Source organism: Cottoperca gobio, chromosome 9 (assembly GCF_900634415.1).
Source record: "Cottoperca gobio chromosome 9, fCotGob3.1, whole genome shotgun sequence".
In the NCBI taxonomy this organism is placed as follows: domain Eukaryota; kingdom Metazoa; phylum Chordata; class Actinopteri; order Perciformes; family Bovichtidae; genus Cottoperca; species Cottoperca gobio.
In genome coordinates, this window is record NC_041363.1 from 3,079,504 (window position 1) to 3,094,148 (window position 14,645).

General features: G+C 42.5%; 2 protein-coding genes across 5 annotated transcripts in view; one reads left to right on the forward strand and one right to left on the reverse strand.

Annotated features, from left to right (window-relative positions):
- The window catches only part of zdhhc8b (zDHHC palmitoyltransferase 8b), a 55,889-nt gene extending 46,655 nt beyond the window's left edge, over positions 1 to 9,234 (reverse strand). The window contains exon 1 of the mRNA XM_029439480.1: positions 8,940 to 9,234. Within this exon, the coding sequence (XP_029295340.1) occupies positions 8,940 to 9,043 (104 nt within the window). The 5' untranslated portion in view covers positions 9,044 to 9,234. The remainder of the gene's footprint in view (positions 1 to 8,939) is intronic.
- A 2,190-nt stretch (positions 9,235 to 11,424) lies between these two features.
- Positions 11,425 to 14,626, forward strand: pgam5 (PGAM family member 5, serine/threonine protein phosphatase, mitochondrial). Of its 4 annotated transcripts, none has more exons than XM_029440526.1 (6): positions 11,425 to 11,959; positions 12,465 to 12,637; positions 12,847 to 12,972; positions 13,390 to 13,478; positions 13,703 to 13,836; positions 14,104 to 14,626. In XM_029440526.1, exons 1-6 carry the CDS (start codon positions 11,730 to 11,732, stop codon positions 14,252 to 14,254), a joined length of 903 nt encoding a protein of 300 aa, XP_029296386.1. In that variant the 5' UTR covers positions 11,425 to 11,729; the 3' UTR covers positions 14,255 to 14,626. The 4 variants fall into 4 exon arrangements, with proteins under 4 accessions (XP_029296386.1, XP_029296387.1, XP_029296383.1 ...); XM_029440527.1 differs by having other exon boundaries at positions 13,706 to 13,836; XM_029440523.1 differs by having other exon boundaries at positions 11,426 to 11,959; positions 13,384 to 13,478.
- The last annotated feature ends 19 nt before the right edge of the window (positions 14,627 to 14,645 follow it).

The window sequence follows — 14,645 nt, forward strand, 5'->3', positions numbered from 1 at the left end:
CATGGATCACATTAACAGAATGTTGCAGACCGCTGGGCCGAAGAAGAGTGGAGCAGAGGAAACCCTCCGTTTAGAGCTGGATGTGATGCACTCAGCACCGCCTCAGTCACAGATGTGATCAACAGCTTCCTTCCCCACCATCAAGGATATTCATTTACTACACATGTGTTACATTGTCTGGTAAGTTGTGCAGTAGAAAATAGCACAGCTGCATAAGAGGGTATTTTACTGCTTAATAAAACAATCCTTTGGACTAAAGTAAAAGTAACTTCAAGTGACTCAGATACTCGACATGAGGTGGAAGTGGACCTGGAGCACACAGAATAGTTAAATAGACATTTGGTTAAAGGATAACACAGCAACACACTGGTTGGAGTCGAGGCGCTCCACCAAACTGGTGTATGGTGAAGCTTCACCGGGGCTTACTTTCAGTCTCCACTGTAGCTGTAGCTTAGCATAATGGCAGGGATTTAAAAGACAAACATGCCTGTTAAGTCCAACATAACAAACAATAAATCACTGTTTGCCTTTCGTACGAGGTTTGGATGATGGAGAGTGGGGGAAAGCTAAATAGGCTTGTGTGGAAGGCAAACACGATGAACATCTAAATGTGTGTTTTGTCTGTTCTCTAAAGCTCTAACAAAAAACACAATTCCCTGAATGTCACAGCAAAATACTGTATTCTTATACTGCAGTGTTTCCCCTACCGTTGTTTCAGGGGGGGGTTTATATATATATATATATATATATATATATATATATATATATATATATATATATATATATATATATATATATATATATATATATATATATATATATATATATATATATATATATATATATATATATACACACACACATTCTCTCCTCCGCTCTGTTTTGCAAAGGGCGGGGCTTCGCACCCGACACACACGCGCGCACACCTACAGTCAGAGCGGAGGAGAAGAGGGAACTAAATAGAATCCGCGCCCCGTCGCACGGTCAGCACCCCCCCAAAGCAGTAAACCTAGGGGACACACTGTACTGTAAGAGCTGGTGGTAAAGCCTGCATGCATTTGTATATAGTCTTATGAACAAGATCATTTCTATCTATAAGTACATGACATTTGGCAGGTTAAGCTCTAATAAATATTAATATAAAACTGATGCCTATTCATAAACTGTCCGGAGAGGTGTGAAATAATATCCTGTGACAGACGTGAGACGATGAGGTTGCCTCGACTCTGAACTACAAAGAGAGTCCAACAGAGGAAAGCCGAGCTGGAGCCCCCTGGAGCCGTGGCTTCAAAGACGAGAGCGACCACTTTTATTTATAGAATGTCCCCTCACACAAACACTCGCGGAAAATATGAGGGTTGTGTTTCAGAATACATTATTATACATTATTATAACATTATATTTACCAAGAAACGATCAGGTTGTTTTTACTTAAACCTGCATTCAGGTGAACTTGTTAGCAAACATTTGCACATCCAGCATGCAAAAAGCAACATCAGAATTCATCCCGAGTCGTGTCGTGACTCCATCTGTCCCCGGGATGGACGCTGCTTCACTCTTGTAAACACCGGGCGCCTCGACTTCCAACAGGCTCCTTCATCTTTAAGAAAGCCACTCCGGCTGAGGGTGTTAAGACATAGAGCTCTGTTTCTACTTATTACCAGTCATGCTCTCCCTCTGGCAAAACAACATGGGGGGAAGCAGGGTGGAGGTCTAAATGAATCCCACATGTTCTGTAGGAGGAGATGTTCCAGGCAGCCTTGTCTAGAGGGAGGGTTGTGGAGTGGAACTAACTCTGAGAGCACCTTGCTGCACTTTCCCGCACTTTTCGCCCACACACTGCTGTGCACTGAGTCCACATGGATCCATTTAGCTCGAATGTGGCATCACAAGGCACAAATTTACTTTTTTGGCAGGCACCAGAGCTCCAGTAAGTCGCTGCTTCAGAGAAACCAAAAGGACTTTAAATAGACAGAGAGAAAGGAACACAGTCACAAAGTGCTGAGGGAAACTAAATGAATCAAAATAGTCATCAAAGTGTTTTGATCCAGAGGAGACGTGTCACATTCGGACATTTTCTCCCCGTGCTTCAAGTCAAGCTACATTTGTGCAAAAGCTAAAAATGAGTTCAGACCTTGGTGAAAGAGGACGGGCTAATTTTAGAAAGCACTGATTTCTATTCAAACTCAAGATGTGCTTGAAAATCATGCGAAGAACACCGTGCAATTTGGATTATTCATCACCTGCTGCTGCAGATTAGGATGTCTAGGTCTTAATTTATGATAAATCATGCTAATCTGCCCAACAATGATCGCACCCGGTTAAAGACATATGGTCTCATGCAGAACGTTATAAATCTTTCCACAGATCAGGGAACACAGTGTGAATAATTATGCAATGCATTTGTTTCAGTGACGGCAGTAATGTATATTCTTGTACGTACAAGAACAGAGAAACTTCATCTTTAGTAAAGTTTGACAAGCGTATTACGCATCAGACACGATCACTAACATGGAGCAGCGACATAATAACTGTGTTCATGTTGTAGAGTAGATGACAGCGATGCTGATTCTGTTGGAAATTTCAGGAGGAACCAAATCAAGGAAAACGTGCCTTGACCTGAAACTTGATGTAATTCAAAGTTGGCACCAGTTTGTGTTTGAGCGGCGTGTAGAGGGAGCAGTCGCTCTGCTCCAGGATGCATGGTGGAGAGCCAGGGAAGAGGATCTGTCAGCATTATCTTAACCTAGTTGTCAAGCAGTGACAGGAGGGCTGGGATGGAATGAGATTAGAAGAGCTGGCCTTTTATTCTTTGGCCGTCTTTCACTCATCAATAGGAGACAGTCGGCTCTGCAGGCAGCCTGCTGCTCGGACCTTGATGGAGGGAAGACGAGGTGGCAGATTACCTTTATCTTTAATATAAGTGTGCCTGGCCACTGACTATACTGTCTGACGACACAAAGTGAACACAGAGATATGAACAACTTCTTGAGACAAAGTCTTGAGAGGACCTTTGTTGACCCCCTGTGAGAAGCACTACTCAACAGCATTTCTGTGAGGGGACAGAACAGCTGGACATACCTTGGCTCGACAGATATATGGCAGTTCCCTGCCAGGGCGGACAGGGTTTGTGTGTGTGTCGGATGCATTAGCTGTTTGTAATGGTTTGCTCCAAGCCATAAGAGTCCCATTCAGAGGTCCCTGCACAAACACGCTCTGTTAGGTCCTTTTTACATCAAGACATTTGGCTGAAACTCACATTTGATCACATCACTGTCAAACAGTCAGCAGCTAAAAATATATGAGCGATGGGAGTTCACGTTCAGATGTGTCGAGCTCCCGCTAGAGAAACTACGTGACGTCTCCTGCTGTCTCCACTGTTGGTGCAAGACATTTCCACCATGATGTACAACAGAAGATCAAAGTCAGAGCTCGTGTTACAACATTCAAACTCACTCCGACTGACTGTTTTAGATAATAATTCCAAAACAGCTTTTTGATTTGCCTACAGATGAAGTGAAAGAGTGACTTTCGTTTTGTTTAATTCTACCACATAAGACTTTTATTGCTTTTGAATGTTAAAGATGCTCAAACATTTGAAAATGGAGACTATAAACTAGACGCGTCTACGTGTAGTGGCTCTATAAAAGGCTGTCATTGGGTACAGTGGTGCCGTGACCAAATACAAAAGAGCCACATGCATACAGTACAAACTGGGACACATCAAGCTCAAAGGAAGTCGGTTACACTGAACTCGTTCTCATTAAGAGACTCCGGGACCACATCAGTGGTATATGTATAATAACTTTAGTTTCTGAGTAACAATGTTGGACATTACAAATGGAAATCACCAGTGATGATGGATTACAATAGGGAGTAACTCAGATTGGTGTTACATTACTTCCCGGTGAATTAAGTCAGTCACTTTGACTTAACTGTAGTGTTTTCTGACTACCACACTGCTGTATCAGCTTTAAAAGGAAATTGACGGTTTATTTCAGCCTCCCATTAATGTGGCTATTGTGGCTGTACGGGGCCAATTATCCACTGCTTCTCTGGCAGGAACACACGCTAAATGGAAAGCTATCCACAGCCTCACACACGCAAACAAACCGATGAAGTTGACCCGGATGCAGGAGACTTCGTTCAAACTCAGAGGACAAAAGGCTTTCTTTAAATCTCTATAAGGAAATAGAGAGTGCAAAGTTAGTACGACCCATAGAGCCACAGTAGCCACACTCATGGGAAATACGCCAGGTTGAAACAAAGCGGAATGATCCTTTTAGGCTGTGAAGCTGCAGGAGCCTGGGGATTTGTCTGCACTCTGTAATGATCTTTCAGGTTGGACTTGTGCCTGGCGGTGAACCATAAACCACAATAAGAATGAAAAATGAATCATAAATCAGCACACAGGCAAAGAAAACATGCTGTCCAAAACAATAAGACTTTAATGTCAAAATAAAAAGGTCAAGTTAGAAATGTGTGCCTTATCGTGAGCATGAGCGCAAAGAGAAATCAGACTCCTTCGTTCATTATTGTCACCTTAAGTACTTTCTGAGAGCAGAAGGGACTCAACCCTGCAGACCCTCACTCCAAGGTGCTGATGGACAAAGACCTACAGAGGAGATGACATTGTTATCTAATCTGACAAAGCTAGACGCACCGAATCGACCTGCTACTGGTTTTATCCCCAGTGAAGAAAAACACATCAGTTATCTCAACAAACCAGGAGTCTGCGCCACATGAGGGAATATTCTAGACCCTGGTGAGTTTGTACGTCTATCGGCTACTTCTGTCCTCATCAAGATAATCAAGTGTTATCCTCAGTGTGACATGAGGACAGCATACTTCTTTATCCACCTCGGCTGACAGGGTGACAGGGTGACACTGTGACGGAGAGCGAGGACACAATTGTAATATTCAAGCGAATGTTTCTGATAGGAGTTGAATACTGATGAGATAAAACTCCTCGCTCTCATGGAACGTCTTTGCAAAGCTTACTTGAAGGCTAAAGTTGTGCAAGCATGTCTCACAAGTCCTGTTGTTTTCTCAGTATGCGAGTTACACATCAGGGAGGCTGAGATTCTCCAGCTTTGATATACGCAGAGCTACATATTCATAACGTCAATTGGTAGTTTCCTCATTCTGAAAGATGCTCTGCCCTTGACACATCTCAAACCTGCCAATAAATCCTCAAATCACACCAATCAAATCAGTCCCAATGTCACATGAGCAGTATTTAAAAATCAGGCAGCCAAGATGGTGTGGCTCCCACACAGAGCATGAACAGGACGGGTTAAAGCAGCAATTCATTGTACAGTCGAACACGGGGCCTCGAAGCCACTAACGCCACACAGGAGGGAGGCAGACAGGCTCTAATGGACGCTAATACCAAGCGGTGAGGCATTAATGGTTACAAGCTTGTTTAGCGAACCTCTTGACAAAAAGACGACAGCAGCTCAGCATACATGATCACACACAGGACGCGGATTAGGATCAATGAAGAACCAACATTCAATTATGCTTTTAGAACTTCAATTCATAAGCCACCATGTTATGCAGCGGAGTGAAAAAGGGGACACATTAACAACACCTCTGCATGTAAAGCAGGTTGAATGGAAAATAAAGCTAAAGGGGACTTCATGAGGAACATCATCCCCTAAATCAAGGACATATTTGCCACCAAAGGTTTAGGATTAGATTTGTGCAGAAAATAGAAGAAACTTGCAGGCGACTGGTGAGGAGAGCGACAGTGATGTGCCTACAGGCCGTCTGCAGTAACCCAATTTTGGCTAACCAAGGTTTTCCACTCTCCGTTAGCATGAGCACATCAACGCAAGACATGTGCATGACAATTAGTGTTCACCATCACCTGAAAATGTCAAGCTCCCTGCAACATATTGATTGGTAGCTCAATAAGCAGCATATGGTAGCTATAGCAGGCTTAGAAACAGCTCTATAAGTGAGCCTTCTCTCAGTTTTTATAAATATATTTTATATCAAGAACGTCAGTAAGCTAACGTTAATGCGGGCTAACATTAGCCTAACCGGTAAGCGGTGAGGGAGGACGCTGTGTTTATCCCTTAAATTACTATTGTTACCTAACTTTGGTCAATATGAGGTGTATTCAGCTAGTCTCAGTAAAACAGAGGTTCTATATAAGGTATTCAACCCTGCAGAAGGATATATATGTACCAAGATATACAAACCTAACAAGGTTCCATATAGGAGCATTTGTTTGAACAGTGCATCATCCCACTCTTTCCCATGTTTCAACAACTGCACTCTCTCAACTAAAATAGCTTTTGAAAATCAAGAACCTCCGAGTGGTGCACAAATGCAAAACAATGCGTTCGGTACAAGGACCTGAATGATGTCCGACTCAATGGGTATGCAGTGAAAAGGAGGAAACAGATGTGGAAGCTGGAGATTAGATTCCTGACAGGCCGGTTCTCATGTGCAGCTCAGCTCTCAGCCTGGGGATTGTGGCTCCACCACCTCCACACTTCACCTCCACACTTCACCTCCACACAGCATCAAGTGCTGAACACAGGTCTTGTCCAGATCATCAATTGATAGTTTTAACACATCTAGTATGGATTATAATGGCCAGCCTGGCAGTTGTGTTATCCTTATCAAGGGCGGCGATGAAGTCATCCTGAGGAATTACTTGGAGGTAAAAGAAAGTTTCATATACAGCGCCGGGACACATTTAGATCTAAGCTACTGTATAATAAAGTCTCGTTATAGACCCAGATAAGGCTGGGATAATATTAAGAGGGCTAAACCATGACTAAAAGCTTAACTTATCATCAGTATTTTATGATGAGTCGTCGTAGTCATGCTGTGGAGATATAAATAATGCTATACTAATGTGTTCTAATTCAATCTCTGTGGGAAACACAAACTGTAAACACAGTAGCACACCATGGACCCTGTGTGTGTGTGTGTGTGTGTGTGTGTGTGTGTGTGTGTGTGTGTGTTGGCCCCCAGTCTCATCCTCCATTGCCCATATGACACCAAGTAGCCTGCTTGCAACAGTGAGACCTTTAACACGCTGCAGCCGAGGAATAAAACAGGTTTCTGGTCTCTGCACTCTTCTGTCCATGAGCGTATGTAGTTCTTTGGTTTTAACGCCTGCATGTCGAAGTTTCTGGCGACACAGAGATGTAAAATTGTCCTACTTTGGCACTTGTATGTATATAATTCTGGTTAATACAATTTAGATACCATAGCACTGTTCAGGTTCAACATGATGGACTGTAATGTGTGTTTGAGAAGAGGAGACATGGCCTAGTTTGGATGTACACTGCTCCCCAGGGGGTTCCATTATCAACGACTCAATTCTCTGGACCTTTTCCTGGGAAACGAAGGAGCAACACAGTGAAGTCTTAATCCTCACCCGTGAACCATCTGCTGGACGGGACGAACCCCAGCAGAACAACTAATGTTGTTATTTATATAACAACGATTCTGACTTCTCCTATTTGCGAACAATATAACCGAAATGCAGATCTCTTATGAAATCAATACGCATTCATTCGACACCAAGGCTTGTAAATCAGGCCATTTGTTTATGCAAAGCCCTAGACACTACACCAAGGAGTGCTGGGACTCTTAAAGCTACAATCCATCCTACAGACTCAACCCACAAACACCATATGTTTCCTTCAGTCTCTGTCATTGACCTGAGACTGATTGTGAAAAACCACTTAGGGTGCAGCAGCTTGAGCATTTTCTGTGTCTTCCTGCAGTTTCTTGTTCATTGGAGTGAAGAAGACATTCTGTAAAACACTTTCAGCATCTAATACTGCAACTTAAAAAGCACTGAATGAATTCAAAAGTACAAACACACACAACCTTAGATCAACAACAGCTAGTAATTAGAAACGTACACGTTTTAGAAATGATTAAAACATATGGATTAGTGTGCAAACACAGTGACACGTCAGCTACACCTACACTAGCCACAGCAACATAAGGCTCTTGGAGGATAAGGTTTTTTGGCAGACATCATGTCTCTGCATAGGCTAAAGGTTGATCCGTCCCAACTGTCCTCAGTACAGGTCAGAGGTTTCCAAAATGATTTTCAAACCCCCTCTGGGTGCCTTGAAGATGTGAGATTGAGCTGATAATGTCACTGATAATCCATTCACCTGGGGGTTAGCAGCAGCAGAGGAGGATGTATGTGGAAATGACTAGTCAGACTCTTATCACTCTTCTTCTCTGGTGTTCTCTCCCGTCCTCTGCATTAAATTCATAGCACTCACTGCCTCATTTATCAAATGCACGGGGCAGGACAGTGATACTGGCTGGCATCCTGTTTGTGGATGTCACCTGCTTGTCAGAACATTCACCTAAAGTGAATTAATATCTGCTTTTGAGAGATTAAGGATCTGTTGGCCTTGGCCAGAGGTTGCCTATAATCTTCATTCATTCCAAACAAATGATTCTGATGCCCTTTAACATGTTGTGTGACTCTGTAACTGTCCCAGCTAAGTGAGCATCAATCAAACACAACCTTTTTTAATGCATCAACAACTGCCTGCGGCATTTCTTCAATGGAAAGTGAGTATCTGTGGCCTGTACTGTGGTCTCCTGCACGATTATAGCGCTGTTAAGATTGCACGGTTTATTGGAAGTTCGCCTTGCAGGTAGTAGCCCATGGCTGAATGGTCTGTCTGAGACTGCACAGGAAGGCAGTGTGTATAAAGCTGCTCTTTGCAAACCATTTCAGATATTCCCCGTGTGGGACACTACTATAAAATCACTTCTTCTACTTAGGTGACTGGATCTACCCATGCAAACTTCGAGCCGCAGATGCACTCTCGCCTGTCTAATCTGGCTGGCACACACACACACACACACACACACACACACACAGTGCAGGAAAATATCCGGCATGCAACGAATGAGAACAAGAAGCGATGAAAACTTACGTGAAAACGAAGAATAAAGTGGTGGACCCCACAAGGAGTGTGGCAGCAGTGGATACTGGGATGTATTTGGTGGGTTTAAATCTCTTTCCAGCGCTGTTGGGCATTCTGTAATTTCCACATTCCTCAATTATTTATTCCGATTGGAGTCGCATGTAGAAAAAAGATCCAGTGTGTAATAGATGGGCCTTTCTGTGGCTATTAAAGGTACAACCGGTCCGTCTTTGCTATCGTTGAAGCCGCATAGATCCTGAAATAGAGGCAGGAATACACAGAGAGCTCACTGAAAGCCTGGAAATCCCACCCTCCCAATCCAGCCCACTGGTGAGGTCACTGGACCGACTGAAAAGGTGGAGCCTCCGTGCAAACCCTGCAAGTGTCTCCACAAGAAACCTATCGGGGCAATAATGTTGATTAGCTTGCATTTTGTCGGAATGCAAAGTCACACTGTACTCATTTTGCTTTACCTACCCAGGATATTTCGCGAATTAAAGAAATATACTTATCAAGCTCGCCGACCCTATCAATCTCGCTGGAGACTTTATTAAATGAGTCTAATATAAATATCTCTCAAAGTTTTTGGGAGACTAGCTGTTTATTGTTTCTGGAGGATGCTCTGCTGGTAGCTCGAATAGGCATTGATCAGAGGGAGCAGCACCAAACTTCATTTTGAATCTTGCAGTTTAAAGTTGCTTTGCGTACCTACAAGCGTGCACGCATGGGCAACCCAGGCATGATTGGCTTTTGCAAAGAGTCGACCTCCATTCTTAAATTCGGTATGGTTATTGTGCACCACTAGGCATCTATTTAAGTTAAACTTAAATTGCTAAAAATAACTTTGCCCATGCCAGCGAGAATCCTCGATCACCAACACAAAGCAGGGCCAGCGTGAAGCTTCTAGAATAGTTAAAACTGTGCTGACATTGGGATTTAAATAGTTTATTAATGTATCAGAAAGGGAAATGTGGCATGTTGAATGTAGTTCATGGTGCCACTACAACAGAGAGCGGAGTTATTACTGTAGATGGGTGTGTTAGAGCGCCCCCACGTGGCGCATGTTGGGATTTATGCAACTGTTTTGTCTCGGGCGGGGGTGAGGAGCGGAAGTCGTCATCGTTGCGGAAGGAAACAAATGGAAATGTAATGTTATTTTAAGTCTCTTAAATTTGTAACAAATAAGAAATCCCTGTCAGTAACTGAAATTATTATTATTATTATTATTATTATTATTTTAATCTTATTTTTTATTATTATATATATGTACGTTTGGTATGTGCTGTTATTTAAATTGTCAATTTTAACAAATGGTTTTATATAATCGTATGTTAAATTACATTGTCACTACTTTATCAATGTTTGATAACAGGGATATTTAAACATTTTAGATGTTGAAAATGTTCTTTCTGAATTAGAAAGTATAATTAATCGTTTTTATGGTTTCCCATACTGTAATACTAAATAATAGTAATATAATTACAATAATAATACAAATAAATGAAAAGTAAGAATCATTTTGATGGTAGACTTCTAACAAACATCTCAGCTTACTTTTTAAATATGACATTTTCCTAATAAGATTTTTTTAAAGTTAACAATAGTACATTTAAATTGTACATAAACACATAAAAAAAGTGATTTTGTACCCTCAATAATAATTGATTGCATGTGTTGTTTTGCACAATATATAGGCTAATTCTCAACTTCTTATCGACCTATATACATATATATATATATATATACCTATATGAAAAGTGATGGGAGAGGGTGTGAGAGAGAGTACTACAAGAAGTTGAGGATTTGTTAAAATGTAAGAGAATATACACTAAAGTGTTTCTATTGGCAGGAATTTGGTTACGTAGCCAAACTATGCAAAGGAAAGAGAAGATGTGTCGGGTGTGTTGAACATGAGTAGGACAATGAAAAGTGTGGAGAGGGAGTGGGAACAAAACTGTGGAGGTGAACATAGTAACAGAAATGGGGGCGGAAGTTGTCTTTCATAGGAAATGAACTGTAATAGCTATGTGGTGGTGGAAGTGTGGGTAGAAAGGAAGGAATTAGTGGTTGTGTTTTGTGGAGACTACAACAATTATAACACAATAACATGGTACCTGATAACAGGTTGAATATAAAAGATTTGCACACATATGTAGTGTAAACAATATTTAACAAAATTCCTTGACTATTGATAAAATTGTAATTTTTCATGTGATCTAAAAAGGTCAAAGTTGTACTAATAGATATATTGCAAGACGTTAGACCAATAAGAACAAATGTTGGGTGCATTTGTATTTATCACACTAAATATAGTCTTTGGGCACAAATGGGTTTGTATCACGTAAACAAAAGACGATTTTGTTTTGTTATTATTTGGGAAAACAGGACATCATTCTAAATTCAGAAGAATATAACTGATAGAAAACAATCTGACAACCCGGACACTGTAGGAGTTCCCTAACTCCAACAGATGGCAGTAACGTGACCCGAAGGACGCCAGCTACCGTTAAAACTCAAAGAGAAGAAGAAGGTACGGGCGGGCCACCGTAATGTTTGTAGGAAACTGCCCAGATTAGCTTGCTGCGCCTGGTGCCGACTGTGTTTTTTAGTTTCCAGCTAAGAGCTGCCGCCTGGTAGATATTGTGGCACATAAACCGTGTTTTGTTTTATTTACTGGAGTTGAAATTAACACTCAAAAAGAAAGCCATCCATTGGTGAGGAGAGATAGCGTTACCCCTCGGTAACGGTAAACCAGTTAAGCTCAGCTAATTAGCTAGCACTAGTTTGCTTGCTCGCAGGATGTCTTACAGAAAAACTTTAAAACTTGTTTGTGGGCTCGCTGGAAGCTCTGCTGTCCTCGTGTTCGCCGCTGCCGCTGCTGACTCCCGCGGGTACTTCGGTGAGCTGCGCGTAGAGGCGGCCAGTCGGTGGTCGAAGTTCACTGTCCTTCAAGCTGCGCAGCCGGCGTGGACACCTGCCAACCACACACCAGCCCCCACTGGACATGCCTGGGACTTTAACTGGGATAAGTACGAGCCTCTAAACGTGCTGCATCCTTATTTATTAATATTTGAATGTAGTCAGTAGCGTTATATTCCCTCCATTTGCCTTCGTACGCCACGCCAAATCGCTTGTCAAATATACATCAATTTAACAACAGCCTATCCAGCACGGTGTTATTTCTGTTGATTTTGCGGAAGTACATATTGGACTTAATTTTTTATATCTTGCTAATTTGAATTGGTGACTTTATGCAGACCGAATTTAAGGGTGGACCATAAGGATTTGTAAGAAGTCATGATTTCTTATTCTTCGAGCTACAATGTTGCCCACAGACCAGTCAGCTCTGAATAGCCCATTTTTTAAATGGAGTTTGGCTTAAGGTTTCTTCAAAACAAGATGTTTGGAAGTTCTCAAAGTGTCGTGCATCTTAAATCATATTTGTGTCAGCCCAGTTTTCCATCCCTCAATAAAACTAACCATGTCAGACAAAGCCATTTATAATCTCAAGATCATCTCGTCTTGCCTCTATAGGAGAGACCCATCAGTACTGACCAATGGGAAGAAGAAAGAAAGTTCAACTGAAGACCCCAGCTCCGAGCAGGACAATGGCAAACCAAAAGCTACACGCAACATTCTCCTCATCAGACACTCTCAGTACAACCTGAGCGGGATCAGCGACAAGGAGAGGATCCTCACTCCATTAGGTCATTAAGTCACCTTACTATGATGCTGGGAACTATCTCCAAAGTGTGCTGCTCTGTTTCTGATAGCGTAACGACATGCATGTGCTGTTCCACCCTGACGAGCAGTATGATCTCAGTTTGCTTGCCATTTGAGGTGCAACACAAATTCTTCTGACCGTTTCAGACAGACCAGCCATTTGTTAAAACGATTGTTGTGTCTCCACTTCCAGGTCGTGAGCAGGCAGAGTTCACGGGCACGAGGTTGGCAGAGTTGGGACTCAAGTATGATGTTCTGATCCACTCCAGCATGGCCAGGGCCACAGAGACGGCAAATATTATCAGCAAACACCTCTCAGGTAGTGGATAGATGCCTTTTTAGAGCTGCACTGATAAACACCCAGGCCTCTTCATACTGTTGTTTCCCCCAAATCTGAAAAGTGCAGAAAGTAAATTTGATTTTGAAGGCAAGTTTATTATTTATTAGTCTTTGTGGAGAAGTTGATATGGATATTTGGTGTAAAAAGGCAGTTTACTTGTTTACAAATGATGCGCTATCAAAGCACAAAATAATTATGATATAAAGATCTTATTACAATATTATATATGATAAAGCTTCATAATTAAATACTTCTTGCCACATGTTGAAGTTATTGATGAAAAACATACCGCTGTTAATATACATGAACTATTCATATCCTGTTTATCATTGTGTCCTGATCATCACAAACGTATATTAACATTTGTTCCTCTCTTCATTTGTCTTACGGGTGTAGGAGTGGAGCTGGTGAGCTGTGATTTGCTGAGAGAGGGAGCCCCTATCGAGCCGGTTCCACCTGTCACTCACTGGAAGCCCGATGCTGTGGTGAGAGAAGATCCACGCACGCTCTGCCTCTAGAGCGGGCTGTAGGCCTGCTGTTTGTTGTTAGGGTTAGGGTTAAACACCAACATATCTGTGCAGGTGTCCTGTGCTTGTTTAGGCTTACAGCTGCACAGCAGCGTCACGTATCGTCTCTGTACTGACCGTGGGGTTCAACAGAACCCTCTCATGTGACAAAGGTGGCTTTCAACCTCTCTACCGTCCTTCAGCAGTACCACGAAGATGGAGCTCGCATCGAGGCAGCCTTCCGCCGCTACATCCACCGGGCCGACGCCAAGCAGAAGGAGGACAGCTACGAGGTCATCGTGTGTCACGCCAATGTCATCCGTTATTTTGTCTGCAGGTTTGTGTCGCCGGTGGACTCAGCTGAGGCCAGAGTGTGGTCTTCTTGCTTTGCTAACATTGTGTTTAATGTAAATGTTCTAGCTGCTACGTACAGCCTCGTGCATCTGGGACGTTTAGTGCATCTAGTTAGTTGTGACGAGGGTTAAATATCATCCAAGTGACGACTTGCAGGACACGATCACACAATGTTTCAAATGATTTGTGGCGTGTAAATATCCAGTAGCTGCAGTGCTCAGCTGCTCTCGTCTTTCTTTTGTTCGCTCAGGGCTCTGCAGTTTCCTCCAGAGGGCTGGTTACGTATGGGCTTGAACAACGGCAGCATCACGTGGCTCACCATCCGACCGAGCGGCAGGGTGGCTCTCAGAACTATGGGAGACGCAGGATTCATGCCGCCGGACAAACTAACGCGGACCTGACGGCCCCAACGCACGGCAGGTTTCTGGGACTCTGATGCCCAGTCAGTTGGTTGCAGGGTCAAAGCTCAGTTCTCTCCTTAAGTGTCTTGAAAATTACTTTTGATGTTATTATTTTTTAAGTAAACTACCATCATGTGATGAGACTCTGTGGTTGTGATTACTTCCGTGCCATAGGACGCCAGCAGAAGTGATCAACGGCTGCTCCTGAATGTAACTGAGGATTTTTACACATTTTTAAACCAAAAAAAGTTGTATTTGTATAGTTGTTATAAATGCAAATCTTGCTCTTAGCTTCACAGCTGTTACTGTACGCTGAAGTGTGGATTTGTGTGTTGTATGGTGCAGCTGTAGAAAATAAAATAATCAAATGTGTCCGTTTCTGTCATTTCTT